The sequence below is a fragment of the Schistocerca gregaria genome, chromosome X (assembly GCF_023897955.1).
Source record: "Schistocerca gregaria isolate iqSchGreg1 chromosome X, iqSchGreg1.2, whole genome shotgun sequence".
In the NCBI taxonomy this organism is placed as follows: domain Eukaryota; kingdom Metazoa; phylum Arthropoda; class Insecta; order Orthoptera; family Acrididae; genus Schistocerca; species Schistocerca gregaria.
In genome coordinates, this window is record NC_064931.1 from 695471571 (window position 1) to 695489509 (window position 17939).

General features: G+C 37.7%; 1 protein-coding gene across 2 annotated transcripts in view; it reads left to right on the forward strand.

Moving 5' to 3' along the window:
* The first annotated feature begins 4279 nt into the window (after positions 1-4279).
* The window catches only part of LOC126297724 (UV excision repair protein RAD23 homolog B-like), a 146538-nt gene continuing 132878 nt past the window's right edge, over positions 4280-17939 (forward strand). The window contains exons 1-2 of one of the 2 annotated variants that reach the window (XM_049988865.1): positions 4280-4478; positions 4806-4884. In XM_049988865.1, coding sequence (XP_049844822.1) covers positions 4413-4478; positions 4806-4884 — 145 coding nt within the window. In that variant the 5' untranslated portion in view covers positions 4280-4412. The remainder of the gene's footprint in view (positions 4479-4805; positions 4885-17939) is intronic. The other variant, XM_049988864.1, reaches the window with a different exon arrangement.

Below are 17939 nucleotides of genomic sequence, written 5' to 3' on the forward strand. Positions count from 1 at the left end.
AGGTTGACTGTTACATTAAGGATATATAATTCATATTGTATAGTTTTCCTACAAAATACAGTTCAGCGTAATTTCGATTTTCTTGCTTCATCCAATAACTTTGTATCGTGTGTTAGTTTATAGCGCATATACTTGGAGGAGGGCATTAAGCTGGGTTCACACACGTGCCTAATATGGCGCCACAGATTGTGACTTTTTGTAATGGCATCACAAACTGCCATTCACACAGGACACTACATTTTCTATGTGGTTGCACAGCTATCAGTATGGAGTCAATTGAAATCAAATGGGTGCGAATGAACGTTATAGTGAAGGTTATGGCATTAGAGTTGTCACAAGAATTAAATATAAGGAAGACGAAACGAAAAGGTTGAATCCGCAAATAGATTTTGCACAGGGATAAATCGGGGGCCACAAACAAATTTGTAAAATAAATAACACTCGAAGAGAAAAAAATACTGTCTGCAATGGGAAACTAACCAACAGGTGATGTGTAAATATCATCTGCAGACATGCCACTCTTCCAAGATTTTAGAATCTTATTGTATTCGTTGATGTAGGCATTTCGAATAAATAATTTTTAGTTTAATAACTGCCACATCACACAAGAGCTATTTCCTGATATAATCAACAATGACTGAACTCACAATCGCAAAGGTTATAAGACTCTCTGTTTTGATTACATATATTACGTTTATTTATTTATTCATCCAAAAATATTTTAAGATTGTGGGATGGATCACTGGTTTACAAACATAAACACACACATACACACTGCAAAAAATCAAACATAGGTTGCTGTTCTTGTAGTTCCAGAACCTACTAAAGTGTACCTCCAGACTAATGTTTTCACTTTTTTCGGTACTAATAAAATGAAAAAACTCTGAAATCGAATGGAGTACAGCAGCAATTGCTACACAATTACTGCAACAGGATGCTCGTGTTGTGAAATACTGCCATCAGGGAGCAGTGATGAGAGAAAAGTGGCGCAACCAACTACAACAACATTCAACGTTTTGTGGCATGACAAAGTTGTGTCTCTGGAGTTGCGCCACTAGAAATTTGTGGTTCACACATGCCAATAGCTGTGGCGACACTTTTTGTTGTATATTGTATATTGTATTGTATATTTTTTTGCATAGAGACATCAACTGGTGTCTTTTGCACACATCATAGCATTTTTTTTACAAGTTTATTACAGTCATATATAATATGTGATTACATATATATTATACAAATGTACCATAGTACCTAATAAGGACAATATTGGGTGTTACATCGTACCTATTACAAATAATAAGATTTTACACAACTATATATATATTTCTACTGTACGTGTGTATGTCACTGAACTCCTCCTAAATGACTGGACCGATTTGAATGAATTTTTTTGTATGCATTTGGGTGGCGCACTTGATGGTTTAGATTCAAAAATCAGCCTGGAAGATGGCGCTGCAGTCGTTATCTAGGTTATTTATCTATACTGCAACTAAACGGCTGGATCAATTTGAATGAATTTTTGTGAATGCAATCAAGTGGGGGCCTGGAAAACTTACATTCTTAAATCACCACGGTAGGTGGCGTTTTTGAACAAAATCGGTACTTCATAAATTCTTCGATCATCGTATATAGTTAGACCACGTCATATGCAAGAAAATATTCAAGACGCCATGACTTCTGTGCGCGTGTAATCCAAAATTTGATGAAATTGAAATTGCGTTATGGCCAGATCAAAATGCAATAGATCGGCACGTGTTAGAAAAATTTCAAAATAAAGAATAATAAAATTATTATATTATTTGTCTTTCATTTCATACTTTGTTTAATATCCTAATCGCTTGAAATATAATGTAGGACAAGGTCTGCCTGGTCCGCTAGTGTGTCTCTCTCTCTCTCTCTCTCTCTCTCTCTCTCTCTCTATATATATATATATATATATATATATATATATATATATATATATATATATTATTTTTGTTTAATGTTAATATTCACATAAAGAATATAAACACTTGTCAATCAAGAAACATTTCAGTTTCACTTTGAATAAGTTCCCTTTGTGGCACCTTATAGAGCTCGGTAATCTGTTGTACCATATTTGACCAATAATGCATGGATTTTGGCCTGATGTTTTTAATTTTGTTCTTTGTCTGTAGTAGCAGTCTTTATTTCTTGTATTATAGGGATGCATATCAGAGCACTTTGTTGCTTTGTTTCGATGTGTCACAAAAAATATAATTAATTTGTAAAGATACAGTTAGTTGACTGTGAGGTATTAATGATGAACAAAGATTTCGCTGCATGAATCTCTATACCCTAATCCATGGATAATTCTGATTGCTCTTTCCTGTAGGGTTAATGGTCTGTTAATAAATATGTCAGCAGCACAACACCATATCTCTATCCTGTAATTAATCTCTGCAAAAATGCTCCCATAATAAATTGTTTTTAATGTCTCATGTGGGATTACTTTTGAAAACTGGCTGATTAGATGTAATGAACTGCTGATTTTATTGCATAAAAATTTGGTATCAATTACCCATCTTAGACTTTCATCTAGGTGGATACCTAGAAATCTGCAGCCTTCTGTGTCCACTACTTCAATTCCACCTATGTTACTGATAGAGGTTTGGTGTGAGTTTGTATGTTTAAATGGCAATAACTGAGATTTACTGATATTAACTTTCAAACCCTGATCTTGGAAATAAGTAGTTATTTGATGTAGTCCCTCAGTTGCTACCAATGTTAACTCACCATTTTGTTTACCAAGAAATAACAGTGAGGTATCGTCTGCATAGGTTACCAGTTGGGAGTTGAAAGGTTGCCTTATATCGTTTATGTACACTAGGAAAAGGAAAGGGCCCAAAATTGAGCCCTGGGGTACACCTTGTGTGACTGTCATATTTGAACTGGAAATTAATGATCCGATTATTGATTTTGTAAGTTAGCTTTGTACACTGCTTGCGATTAAATAAATATGTAACCAGCAATTGCATGGATGCAGCATTTACATTGTATGACTCAAGTTTACTTAAAAGTTTACCGAGTCAAAAGCTTTAGTAAGGTCTCGAAATACGCCAGCTGTTTGCATTCCTTGCTCAAGGGCACCATACGTTTTGTAAAGAAATTCCACAATTGCTGTGATAGTACTATGATCTTTTTGGAATCCATGTTGTGTCTCAGTTAGGAACTTATTTTTCAAGAACTAGTCACTAAGTTGTGTCAGCAGCACAACTACAAATACTTTGCTGAAGACAGGTATTAATGATATGGGCCTGAAATTTGAAACCTCTTCCTTGGATCCTTTTTATGCACTGGTTTAACTGTGCTCTATTTCAATACATTTGGAAATGTATGTTCTCTGATACTGCAGTTTACCAGGTGGGTGACTATTTTAACTAATTCCTTGTTACCTTTTTTAATCACATTACTACTCAAACCATCCCATACAGATGAGAACTTATTCTTTAAGTTATTTATTATCCTGCCTATTTCTTTTTCACTTACTTGTTTGAATTCAACCCGGCGTTAGAGTGAGCGGAGAAGATGGAATGTGTTCATGCTTTCACTGTAATTACATAAACTACTCTCGAAGATGCTTATCACAATCCAAACGTTATGAAAGAAAACGTTCGTTGTATGTATTGACGCTACTCTTACCGTAAGTAAAATTTTATTTTCGTTTTATGTGTCACTTTTACGCTACTACATGATTTCCCCAATTTGCACCAGTTTGAATACTATTGATACCAATGCAGTACTGATACTCTAATATTACAAGCTTTGGAATGCCAGAGAAAGATATATTTCTGTTAAAATAGGTTGTGTTACTTGAGCTTTTATATTCAGTAAGTACCTTGAAAGTCATTTACGGTTTAACACTTAATAGAAAGGCTTGTGGCGTCGCACAATGGGTTTATCGTTTGGGGTACTGCAAAATGCTTTCCACTCTGCAGGCCACCTGACATGGATGTTCTCACATGCAGTTTCAAAGACGCCATTGAAGTGGCGCCACTTTACGTACATGTGGAGCTCTCTCCTCTATGGATTGGGCCACTAGTCTGTTTGTGCTCATGAATAACTTTGGATTAAAATAGTTGATTATTTTTGCGTTTTCTACATTTTTTCCCTGCTATATTATTTCTTCTTCGATTCGTTTTCTGATTTTTAACGAGTGAGACGTACAAAGGAACTAGTTGTCTTCTTTCGTTTGTTCATGATAAAATGTTTACCTTTTGCAAACCACATAAAGTGTAATCTCACGTTTGTTGTTGCTTAGTCGAACATCTTTGGATCACGTGATTGTCTGTGGCGCATATGCCGAGTGACGGAGCGAGCGTAGGGGAAGAGTTATCAAGGATTAACTTGTTTCTTTGCTACTACTGTTTGTAATTACATAAACTAGCGTCAAGATGCTTATCACATTCAAAACATTACAAAAGAAAACATTCGTCATAGATTTTGACACGAATCTTACAGTAAGTAAATTTTCGTTTTGCGTTTTGTAGTGACTTATATGATTGTACGTGATTTGCTCCAGTTTCACCATTTTTGATATTGTTAATGCTACATGGCATTGAATTTTTTTTAAAAATAAAAGTGTCTACGAATGATATATTTCTTTTAAAATGTAATGTTTTACTTGAACTTTTGTATCCAGGAGATGACTTGGAAGTCATTTACCATTTAACACTTTCGGATCTCCAGTGCTCTCTAAATATTTTGCGTTCTCCGTTTTCTTGTACCCATTGTCGTTTATAGCAGTATTTTGTGGATATTACAATGTGTATCATTATCGTCATTAGGTGAAGGAGCTGAAAGAAAAGATACGAGCCGAGAAGGGGGCAGATTACCCAGTTGAAAACCAGAAGCTTATCTATGCTGGTAAGTATTTTCTTTATATGTTATGGTGCTGTCAGTGTTCTGTATAATGTTACTTCAGCATCGTTGGAGTACGTTGTTGGTTCTGTAAAATATGGATTGCAGTGATTGGACGGGTTTATCAATTTTGTATTGGATCATTCTATGTGTTACCTGAATTGTTGCTGTTGTATGTCTCTCTCGCTGTGTAGTCAGCCTAAAATGTAAACAATATACATCGTCATGTAGAGATCAGATGTGTCATTTAGCATTTTATGACACTTGAGTCTGATCTTAAGACGTTGTGTTTAAGTAAGATACACATTTTTCATTTTTAGACGTCGGAGTGCGCGTTAAAACATGGTAGTAAACGACGAAAAGGAATTGCGACCTCTGTCCTGTCTATGTATGCAGGCTACATGAGCTAGTAATGAAGTAAATACTTTTTCTATTTACCTGTGTGCATGAGGTATTGATGTCTTGCATTTCATTCGATATAATTCGCACACTGTCTGTAATTTGGCTACAACAGAACAAAAAAGCATTTGGAAATATTTGTGTGGAAAACTACCTTAGGCCCACACCCAAATTGACTGCAGAGGCCAGAACTGGTGTGCTCGTTTTGTAATTGTACATTCCTAGATGCAACACACTGATAAGTTTGTCAGTTCCAGGTATTGAACAATGTAACTGTGTAAAAATAGCATGTTTGCTGAAAGTGTATCCAGTATGGTATGTTTTGAATGAATTTAATCTGTTAGGTTGGCACTTAGGTTCATAGCATTTATCCAGAAGTTTAATAAACACAACAAATATGCATAATAGAGACTTCAGTCATCAGAAGTATATTGTCTTTCACTATTTACTGCAATCTGCCAACACTGCCAAACCTTTAGATTCCATGACTAGTAGTCACTTGGTGTTGACGTGAGGAACTTGTGGAACCATGTTTGGAGCACATTTTCACCTGGAAAACAAATTCTCTGGAGGTTGTTTGATAGACAGCAGAAAATATTAATACCTGGGGCTGCAAGATCGGGTGAATAAGGTGGAAACAGAATGACTTCCCAACCAAACTCATCTAGTGTTTTTGGTCAGTTCAGCATAATGCGAGTGGTTGTTGTCGTGGGGTAGCGTCACCTCGCATAGCCTTTGTGGTCATTGTTCTCGGATTGCAACTGCAAGATGTTTCAGTTGTTGACAGTAAATGTCAGCTTTGATGGTTACACCTCAGGGAAGCAATTAGTAGTACACCACATTGTCGCTGTTCCATGACATTCATAGCATTATTGTTTGTGTGGGGAATTGGTGCTTCATTTGGGCTCAACCATTCCTTTCTGTCCCGTGTGGTACCACAACAACACTATTTCTCGTTACCAGTAACGATACAGGATACAAATAGTCGGTGTTGTTCAGGAGACGAGAAATCGGAGAGGCATGTATGGCCATCCATTGATTTTTGTGATTTTTGCTTAAAGCAAGCAGTATCTATACACGAGATTTCTGAACCTTCGCCATTGCATTCAAATGTCACCAACGGTTGAATGATCACAGTTCATCACATATACAAGTTCTCGAGTACGCTGAAGTGGGTCATTGTGGATTAATGCATTTAAATGATCATCAACCACTGAAGGTCTTCCTGAACATGAAGACTCACTGATGTTAAAATGATCCTCCTAGATTAGATTAATACTTGTCCCATATATCGTGAAATGATGATGTGTAATGTGTCAGTTTAACAATTTTTTTTTTATTTCCCATAATTCAATTTTTAAAATAATGATTGCATGATTACTCATTTATATCTAAAAATTCTATTGAGTAGAAGGGTTTGTCAATCAGAAATTCTTTAATTTATTTTTAAATGCTGGTTGGCTATCCGTTAGGCTTTTGATACTATTTGGTAATTGACAAAAGACTTTTGTGGCAGCATAATTCAGACTGTAGAAGTCCAACCGTTCTCCTAGTGTTGTAGCTATGCACATTGCCATTGCTTTTGAATTTGGATGGGTTCTTATTAACAAATTTGATTGTGGATATGTATGTATGTATAATCTACTGTCGATATCCGTAGATCCTTAAATAAATGTCTGCGAGATGATCTCGGGTGGGCCCCACTGGTATTCTGAGTTCTGATTAAACGCTTTCATGCAGGGAATATTTTTTCCTTAATGATGAACTGGCCTAAAATATGATGCCATACGAAATCAGTGAATGGAAATTCACACAGTAGACTAATTTTATGATATGTCCACCACCTAAATTTGCAATGACCCTAATAGCATAAGTAGCTGAACTCAAATGTTTCGGTAGATCATCAATGTGTTTCTTCCAGTTCAGTTGTCTCATCGCTGTACCGACCCAAAAATTTTAAATCCTGTGCCTCTGAGGAGCTCTTTATTTATCAGTGGTGTCACACCATTTACTGTGGTGTTTTTTATTAAAATTTAATAAGAGTTCATTTGCTGAAGTGTACTTAATTCTATGAAAGACATTATTTTCAATTTCCTCAGCCAATTTTTTGAGAGATTTCCTAAAATGAGAGAACCATTTTTATACCATGCTCTGGCCATTGGTATTATCCTCATACAAGGTGCAAATGTTTCTGGCTGCCACAGTCAGTATCACCCACCTGTAGAACTCCAACAGAAGAAGTTGGATGTGTTCAGATTTTTCCACTTTGCAGTCCATATTTCAGTGTCCGCAGCTCCACTCACCATCTCAAAATTACAATATGTTAACGCAAACACTAATAGTGAATTAAAAATAAAAATTTATAGTTGATAAATAAATCCATAGCAGCCAGAAAAACAACATGCAAAACAAAAATGCTATGCAAACTTATGCACTACCTAGTACATGAGGTAATAAATCAGTTGAAAACATCATAATGCTACAGGTTTCAGTTTTATCCCTGCTATACAGTTACACATTTCATTAGACGGTTTGTTTTATGAGAAATGAAACCAGTATTTGAATGGAAATAGCAAAGAGTACAACCTGTGTCTGTTTGCCATGTGGTGGTCATTTTACAATGGAAATATACATCAACAGGTTAGCAGCAACTTTGGCTTTACTTGTTGTCTACTTTGATTACATTATGGTATTTAAAATCGTTTAAGGCTCAGCATAGGGAGCACGATTGGTGAGATGAATATCTTTCTCAGAAACTACAGTGTGCAAGAATTGCTAGTAGGCATCAGGTTTAGAGAATGTAATGCCTTCAGAAATATAATGTCTCTCATGGTATAATGAGTAAACTTAGAGGCAGTATTTTTGCAATGTTGTCTAAACATCATAAGTTATAAGGCAGAATGTACACAAAGTTACTGAACGGGCGCTGAAGACCTTGCTGTCGTGCGCCCAAAACCCCTCTACTACTACTACAGAATGTACACACACACACTTCTACAGATAGTTCCTTTAATGTATAGAGCACCAGTTTTTAAGATCAGGTGGAAAAATTAAATGATAGACGTGCAGCTGTGAGCCATAAAGATTTAACTGGTTTTAAGATTGCTTAGTTTTGTTACAACAAGGCTGACCTGTGCTGGAAATACTCACAGGTAGTGATGTAAAATGCTTGGGGATTTATAGGTTGGGGCAAATGCCCAAAATGCATAAATACCTGTTCATTTATGTGTTTTAAAGACTGGCTGATAAGTGGCACTTACAAAAAAATTTAAACTGATATTTTGTATTGTAAAAGGTGTTTTGCAACACTGCTTCTGCAGTGGTTGGGTAACAGAGTTTAAAAAGCTGCTTGAGAGTTAGGGAAAAGTTATTAGGGGAGATAAATTGGACTGTAAACATAACTATATTTTTTAATGAGGTCAGTTCTTAGGTAATACACAATAAAAAAGAAAACAAAGCTCAAGTTTAAAAGCAATTCGTGAAATAAAGTACAGTTTATATTAACTAGGTACCCTATAGGTAGTATTTTTACGTATACTACTCCAAACAAAATTAGAGTAAAAAAAAGTTTATCCATAATGATTTTAATTGGGGATGAATCATGTGCTGATTCCACAAGTCTGAGAATTGCTGAGTCTGTAGGAATCGACTAGTATCAGAATCGAACTATTCTGGACCCTTAGACATTGATTCTTTGTTATAAAATCTGTTTTATAGTAATGTTCTCATTTTGTCTTCACAGCAATACAGCCATATGAAAGTAAATAAAGAAAGGAGCAGAATACAAAACTATAGTCTGTCTCAAACGTCACTACATCTGACAATAAAGCATTGTTGCCCCCCCCCCCCCCCTTCCCCCCCAAAAAAGTTTAACATTAACTGTTTATTACTTCCAGTAAGAGGTTTGTTGTCAATAATCATCGTTCAGTAGATTTGACACAAATTGTAAAGTGTGTTACCTTACAAAGCGATGATGTAAGGTCAACTTTTTATACTGGCTTATCACTACACAGCTGTTCAATGTTTTGTGTGTGCGTGTGTGTGTGTGGGGGGGGGGGGGGAGGGGGGCCTTGCGCGCACTCACAGATGCAGCTCTCAGTAAGACATGCCCTTTAAAGGCAATGAATGACATATGTATGTTAAAATGTAAGCATTTACTAACTTCTGATATCGAGAGTATTGTCCCATCTGTTATTTTAAGTGGTAAGTTATACATTCTAGCAGTAAAAACTTTAAAAAGTATTTTTTTATATAAATGTCCTGATTTGTGGACATTAGAACTGCTTTGAGTAAATGCCCATTTATAAATGTCCTGCCCACTGGGCATTTGCCCGGCTCACGTTACTACCCACAAGGGTGGCCCTTATTATTGCTACTGCATTTAAGTAAGTTGAATAAATCGGTCAGCGAGCCAAACCTTGTTTTGAGCACCACAGCACTTTCAGGCATTGTCTTTTTTGATGTGGTAGGCTAATGTCTAGATCAGGGCCTGTGCCCCTCATGTCAGTGTTTCTGTGTTCTTGTAGGTTGACAATATGTCTGTTTCACATACCCAATACAGTGATAGTCACTTCTCTGTTCTCCCAAAAATTTGACTCTTTTTTTTTTTTCCAAATATGCCTCACATTAAGAGATTGTAGTTAAGTTAGGACCTAACAGCAGAGTTTAAATTGCTGTGACTGAAACGAGCAGCAACAAAATTTGTTATATGGATTGTCATGAGCATTGGACTGTTTCGTCTAAATGTGTTAAGATTTATGAGTTTGTGGTCTAGTGATGTGAAATTGCAACAATGTTTCCTCGTCTCTTGCTTTCTCATTGGTTTCGTAGAACCGGCAGCGGACACTACCTTCCTCCCCCTTTTTTCCATTGTACCTTGCGGTAAATGCGGACATCATTGCTGCACAAAGTTGTTAGAAATGCAGTACCCTATAGGCCATGGTCTAGAGGTCTTCTGGTGTGGTATGCCCTTATTTCCTAACAGTTTTGAACTAATGTACCCAGCTAGTCACTGGGGCTTACGGTTGACTGTTGACTGAGGTCTCTTCAGTATTACTGTTACCTCATCAGATCAAGCGGAGAGAAATCTGCATCTTGTTTGTACAAAGTTGGTAGCAGCTCTAATAGCATAATTAAAAGGCTATTGAATGGAATGCTTTTGTAACCAGGGTACAGAGAAACCCTAAGAGAGAGATTACCCATGTATTTTGGACAAACAAAGTTTGTTGCAGCACCCGTCAACTTTGATCTGTGACCTATAGTCTTCTGGTAAACTTGTGAGGGAGCAGAGCTTTTGGTGGGGGAATTGGAATTCCACAGAAGAACTGTGGAACTGCTGTACAGGCACACCAAAAATCAGACATCAGTTTCCTCTCTAGCAGTGTAGTGCACTGTGCTATGATTTGTACCAATTCTTTTCGTGTGACTTTAACTACTGCCCTCAGTCGGTTCGGTTCGTATATTTAGAGATATACCTATTCAGAATTGATCGATAAATGTACTACATCACAAGAAAACGTGCACAATATGAAGTAGTATTTGCAGAGTAAATAGTGTTTGGTCATCTCAAATGTAATTACAGTTAGTATTGAAAAGTCAACACAAAAAGAACTGTTGAAGATTATTGCCAGCCCACTCTAAGGACTGCAGTTTATACAGAAGTCAGCCTTGCCACAGTATTACACATTAGAAAGGAATCCTAAAATAAACAACACAGTTAACTGGGCTCTCCAAGAATTTTGGGAGGAAACCCCTGGTTACACACACCTTTACAAGATCAACGATTCAACAAACACTGGAGGACGTTATGTAATTCAAGAAATAATGGTGTCATTACACAAATTACATAGGCCAAAAACTTTTTTTGCTGATAATACCGTATTCTTATGTTTTGTAGGGTGGGGAATCCAAATATGATACTTAAAAAAAACTGTATCACCCACCATTTCTTCACATTTTGTAATTAAATTTATTAAATTAAGCAATTTTTTAAAGACTTTAATAGCTTTTATAAGCTAAAATAATTTTAAAAAGAGGTGTAATGAATGTAGATGAAATTGGTAGCACTGCTGAAAAACATTTGCAGGCAAAAAAGGTTGATTCTGTTTTTGTGTTAATAGATGGTGTTTTGTTCACTGTCAACCTAACCTAACTTTCCCGTTTCCTGTACATGTACTCAGTACAGTGTGTAATCGTTGTTGTAAAAATTCTGTTGACAGTTTTTGTTATATTTGTGGTGAATTTGTGATTAAAAAACATGAAAGAAACATTACAGACTTTGTGAAAATGTGTATCTGTCATACTTTGGATCTAAACTTGATCAAGGTAAATCTTGGGTGCCACATAAGGTATGTTATGGGTGTGTTGAAGATCTGATAAAATGGTCCAAAATGGAGAAAAAAAGCCTTTAGATTTGCTGTTCCTATGATATTGAGGGAGCCAAGAAATCACTTCGATGATTGCTGCTTTTGCAGTGATATTATTGGTCATAATTTGAAAAACAAGAAGATAAGAAGTTACCCTAACCTTCCGCCTGCCATCCGACCAGTAGGGCATGGTGTAGATTTGTCCGTTTGTTAATCACTAGATGATTCAACAGAAGTATATTGTGATGTACAGTGTGATTTAGATGAACCAGATGATGAATTCCATTGTAATACAGAAAGTCTAGAGCCCAAATTGTGTACTCAGACTAAGCTTAATGATTTGGTTAGGGATCTGGGAGTAACGAAAGAAAAAGCTGGATTGCTTGGCTGTACATTAAAAGAAAAGAATTTATTGGCAGTTGGAACCAGCACATACATGTACAGAAAGAAAGAGCAGAAATTTTCCAAGTTTTTTTCAACAAGAAGGTGATTTAGTGTTCTGCTCAGACATTCCTGATCTGATGAATGAGTTTGGTATTGAATACAAAAAGGAAGACTGGAGGCTGTTTATTGATTCATCCATAACTTTAAAGGCGGTTTTATTACACAGTGCATCTATACCTATCGAACATTCTGTACATATTAAAGAAAGCTGTGAAAACCTAGAAATAGTACTGAGTAAAATAGGCTATTCTGCTCATGGTTGGATGATATGTGACGATCTACAAGGAAGATGCATGCTCCTTGGTCAGCAAGGTGGCGTTACCAAATTTCCATGTTTCTTGTGTGAATGGGACAATAGGGCTAGGGATCAACACTGGTGCAGAGAGAACTGGCCTGTGAGGGAATCTTTAAAACCTGGTGAAAAGAACATTCTGTGCAAAAACCTTGTAGATCCAAAAAGCATAGTGCTACCACCTGTACATACAAAGTTAAACGTATTGAAACAGTTTGTAAAGGCTTTGCGTAAAGATGGACCATGTTTTAAGTATCTCTGCCAAAAGTTTCCACACGTTTCAGAAGCTAAACTAAAGACAGGTGTCTTTGTCGGACCTGACATTAGAAAATTTATGTTTGATGTTAACTTTGGATCCTCAATGACCTTAAACGGGTGGCAGGGACAAAGAATCCAGTGAAATATTTTTAAGTGCTTTATCTGAAAACTACCTTGAGCAGTTAAACAGAAAACCGACTCGTGGCGATAACATATTAGACCTTCTGGTGACAAACAGACCCGAAATATTTGAATCAGTTAATGCAGAACAGGGAATCAGCGATCATAAAGCGGTTACTGCATCGATGATTTCTGCCGTAAATAGAAATATTAAAAAAGGTAGGAAGATTTTTCTGTTTAGCTAAAGTGACAAAAAGCAGATTACAGAGTACCTGACGGCTCAACACAAAAGTTTTGTCTCAAGTGCAGATAGTGTTGAGGATCAGTGGACAAAGTTCAAAACCATGGTACAATACGCGTTAGATGAGTATGTGCCAAGCAAGATCGTAAGAGATGGGAAAGAGCCACCGTGGTACAACAACCGAGTTAGAAAACTGCTGCGGAAGCAAAGGGAACTTCACAGCAAACATAAACATAGCCAAAGCCTTGCAGACAAACAAAAATTACGCGAAGCGAAATGTAATGTGAGGAGGGCTATGCGAGAGGCTTTCAATGAATTCGAAAGTAAAGTTCTATGTACTGACTTGGCAGAAAATCCTAAGAAATTTTGGTCCTATGTCAAAGCGGTAGGTGGATCAAAACAAAATGTCCAGACACTCTGTGACCAAAATGGTACTGAAACAGAGGATGACAGACTAAAGGCCGAATTACTAAATGTCTTCTTCCAAAGCTGTTTCACAGAGGAAGACTGCACTGTGCTTCCTTCTCTAGATTGTCGCACAGTTGACAAAATGTTAGATATCGAAGTAGACGACAGAGGGATAGAGAAACAATTAAAATCGCTCAAAAGAGGAAAGGCCGCTGGTCCTGAGGGAATACCAGTTCGATTTTACACAGAGTACGCGAAGGAACTTGCCCCCCTTCTTGCAGCGGTGTACCGTAGGTCTCTAGAAGAGCGAAGTGTTCCAAAGGATTGGAAAAGGGCACAGGTCATCCCCGTTTTCAAGAAGGGACGTCGAACAGATGTGCAGAACTATAGACCTATATCTCTAACGTCGATCAGTTGTAGAATTTTGGAACACGTATTATGTTCGAGTATAATGTCTTTTCTGGAGACTAGAAATCTACTCTGTAGGAATCAGCATGGGTTTCGAAAAAGACGGTCGTGTGAAACCCAGCTCGCGCTATTCGTCCACGAGACTCAAAGGGCTTTAGACACGGGTTTACAGGTAGATGCCGTGTTTCTTGACTTCCGCAAGGCGTTTGACACAGTTCCCCACAGTCGTTTAATGAACAAAGTAAGAGCATACGGACTATCAGATCAATTGTGTGATTGGATTGAGGAGTTCCTAGATAACAGAACGCAGCATGTCATTCTCAATGGAGAGAAGTCTTCCGAAGTAAGAGTGATTTCAGGTGTGCCGCAGGGGAGTGTCAAAGGACCGTTGTTATTCACAATATATATAAATGACCTGGTGGATGACATCGGAAGTTCACTGAGGCTTTTTGCAGATGATGCTGTGGTGTATCGAGAGGTTGCAACAATGGAAAATTGTACTGAAATGCAAGAGGATCTGCAGCGAATTGACGCATGGTGCACGGAATGGCAATTGAATCTCAATGTAGACAAGTGTAATGTGATGTGGATACATAGAAAGATAGGTCCCTTATCATTTAGCTACAAAATAGCAGGTCAGCAACTGGAAGCAGTTAATTCCATAAATTATCTGGGAGTACTCATTAGGAGTGATTTAAAATGGAATGATCATATAAAGTTGATCGTTGGTAAAGCAGATGCCAGACTGAGATTCATTGGAAGAATCCTAAGGAAATGCAATCCGACAACAAAGGAAGTAGGTTACAGTACGCTTGTTCGCCCAATGCTTGAATACTGCTCAGCAGTGTGGGATCCGCACCAGGTAGGGTTGATAGAAGAGATAGAGAAGATCCAACGGAGAGCAGCGCGCTTCGTTACAGGATCATTTAGTAATTGCGAAAGCGTTACGGAGATGATAGATAAACTCCAGTGGAAGACTCTGCAGGAGAGATGCTCAGTAGCTCGGTACGGGCTTTTGTTAAAGTTTCGAGAACATACCTTCACCGAAGAGTCAAGCAGTATATTGCTCCCTCCTACGTATATCTCGCGAAGAGACCATGAGGATAAAATCAGGAGATTAGAGCCCACACAGAAGCATACCGACAATCCTTCTTTCCACGTACAATACGAGATCGGAATAGAAGGGAGAACCGATAGAGGTACTCAGGGTACCCTCCGCCACACACCGTCAGGTGGCTTGCGGAGTATGGATGTAGATGTAGATGTAAATGAGAAAGAAGCATGGGTATCATTCAAGCCAGTCGTTACAAAGTTCTTAGGACATGAAAAAGAACCAGAATATGTTTTTATTATAGCTACAATGTTAAAGAAGTTTAAAACTTTAGGATGTTCATTGAGCCTCAAAGTTAACTTTTTGAACAGTCACCTTCATTACTTCCCTGACAATATGAGAGATGTTAGTGAGGAGCAAGGATATAGTTTTCACCAGCACATTAAAGTGATGGAAAAAACACTACTAAGGCTGCTGGAAAACCAAAATGATGAGGGACTACTGTTGGTCACTTCACCAAGAAGTTCAGCAAGCGACTCATCGTAGAAAAAGATACATAAGAAGCTTCAAAGAAAAAAGAGAAAGAAAATTCAAACCAATTCCAGCTGACAAGTGAAACCACTATTAACACACATCATTGTTTTAAGTAGCTTACTGTAAATACAACCCACGCTTATGTTGTAACAAAGCGTTTCATTAATTTCTCTGTTTATCGTGTAGCTTAGAATTTTTATACTATATAATAAAAAGCATGTTCTCAAAAGCTATGGGTGATATAAAAAAACTAAGGCTAGATTTGGATTCAGCTCATAAAATCTGATCTGCTATGAAAGTAAAAAAGTTTTTAAATTTCATTGGCCTCTGTTATGTTCTAAAGAACACAGTGAGCTTAACCTTCACATTTGACCAAACTTTTCTAGCTCTTTGGGCATGTAATTCCATGTCAGTTCTGTGCAGAAAAGTAACTTTTTCAGTCTGACCACCTCATATTTCTTTCAAATTTACTATATTCAATGATCCAGATAAGAGATGGAAAACTACCAATTTTGCAGAGGTATGTAACAGTTGTGAAGAAAGTTACAGGTCTGCAAACTTGGGATATTGTGTGAAATTTACACATCTGTCTCAACATAATCCATATGCAGCAATTAAATATACATAATTGAAAATCTAATAAGTAGAGGTATACATTCAAGAAAATACAATATAGAAAAGATCTTTGGTTGGCGGGTGGTGCACATTCACAGCTCTCGTAAAGAGAAGTGTTTAATTGTGTAATAACAATTAATTAAGCCAATATTACCTCATAATTAGTAAATTAATACCTATTGTAAGCTATCGAGTGAATGGTTCACATTTTTTGGGTATTTTCGGAAAAAATAAAACATTTTATAGGTGCGAGTTTTGGATTAGGATTTGTTTACGTTGTGATATACTGTAAGGTCTGTGATTATTTCAATAAAGTAAAGTTGTGCTGTTAGTGTATTCTTATACGCTATCCATTTGTTTCTCTAGTTGGTAATCGAAGTGAAAAGTACCGAAATAAGTGGAAACTTTATACAGTGTAGGCTCAGTTCATTGTTTACTTTTTGTTTCGTCACGTAAACAATACAGGTTATATCATTTTTGTTTCTTCAGAACTTTTGAATTAGTATCCAAGCGTTAGGCCTAAACTTTCTAAGAAATTTAATATATTAATTGAGTAATTTGCGAAGTTATTCTTGTTTTAACTCGGACTAAAGCTACTATTTGTTTGTCGTGAGTGAGAAGTGTATGACTTGCTGTAGGAGTGTTAGTTCCGGTGAGTGGTGTGAGGGTTGTTGCAGTTTCTTTTACGTTGATGACTGTAGTCGTGTGGGAATTGGGGAAATAAACAAGGCTCGTTTGTTGTGCAGGATTTGCTGTAGAGATAAGAAGATACTGGGACAAGAGGTGAAGATTGCTGCCCTTCAGGCGGAACTAGATAAAGCGAAACTAGAATGAGATTTTCCCTCTGCAGCGGATTGTGCGCTGATATGAAACTTCCTGGCAGATTAAAACTGTGTGCCCGACCGAGACTCGAACTCGGGACCTTTGCCTTTCGCGGGCAAGTGCTCTACCATATGAGCTACCGAAGCATGACTCACGCCCGGTACCCACAGGAATCTGCCAGGAAGTTTCATATCAGCGCACACTCCGCTGCAGAGTGAAAATCTCATTCTGGAAACATCCCCCAGGCTGTGGCTAAGCCATGTCTCCACTATATCCTTTCTTTCAGGAGTGCTAGTTCTGCAAGGTTCGCAGGAGAGCTTCTGTAAAGTTTGGAAGGTAGGAGACGAGATACTGGCAGAAGTAAAGCTGTGGGTACCGGGCGTGAGTCGTGCTTCGGTAGGTCAGATGGTAGAGCACTTGCCCGCGAAAGGCAAAGGTCCCGAGTTCGAGTCTCGGTCGGGCACACAGTTTTAATCTGCCAGGAAGTTTCAAAGCGAAACTAGATCTGGAAAGGTTAAGGGGGGAGAAGGGAAAAGAGAGGTACAAAGTGACAACAGGTTGTAGAAGAAATAGGACGTTTTCAAACAGTATGGTTGTAAATGTGGAAAATAGGTTTGACCTGTTGTCACAGTTGGAAACTGATGAGCCGGAAAGTAGATGTAGGAGGACACAGGACACAACAAACTATCAAAAAGTGTTTGAAAAGTAAGAAGTCAAAAAAAGCTGTGAAGATGGTTTTGTTAGGTAGTTAACATGTAGAGGTGTTGGCCAACTGTTACAGGATGAACTGGGGTCAGGTTACCAGGTCACAAGCTTTTTTAAACCTAGTGCAAGTCTGGGTCAGGTGATAGAGGATGTAGGATCACTTTGTAAAGACTTCACAAAGGAAGACACTTTGGTAACAGTGGGTGGGGCAGGCAAGAGCATAGATAGGAACTGAAATTATTCAATTGAGAGTGACCTGGTAAAGATAGCTTCAGCAGTGAGATATACTGGTGTTGGGCTTGTGTCTGTTCTGAGTCGCCATGACCGCCCTCATTTAAAATCTTCTGTTATGAGAGTTAATTTAGAGGTGGAATAGCTGCCTGGATCCGGTATGGGGTC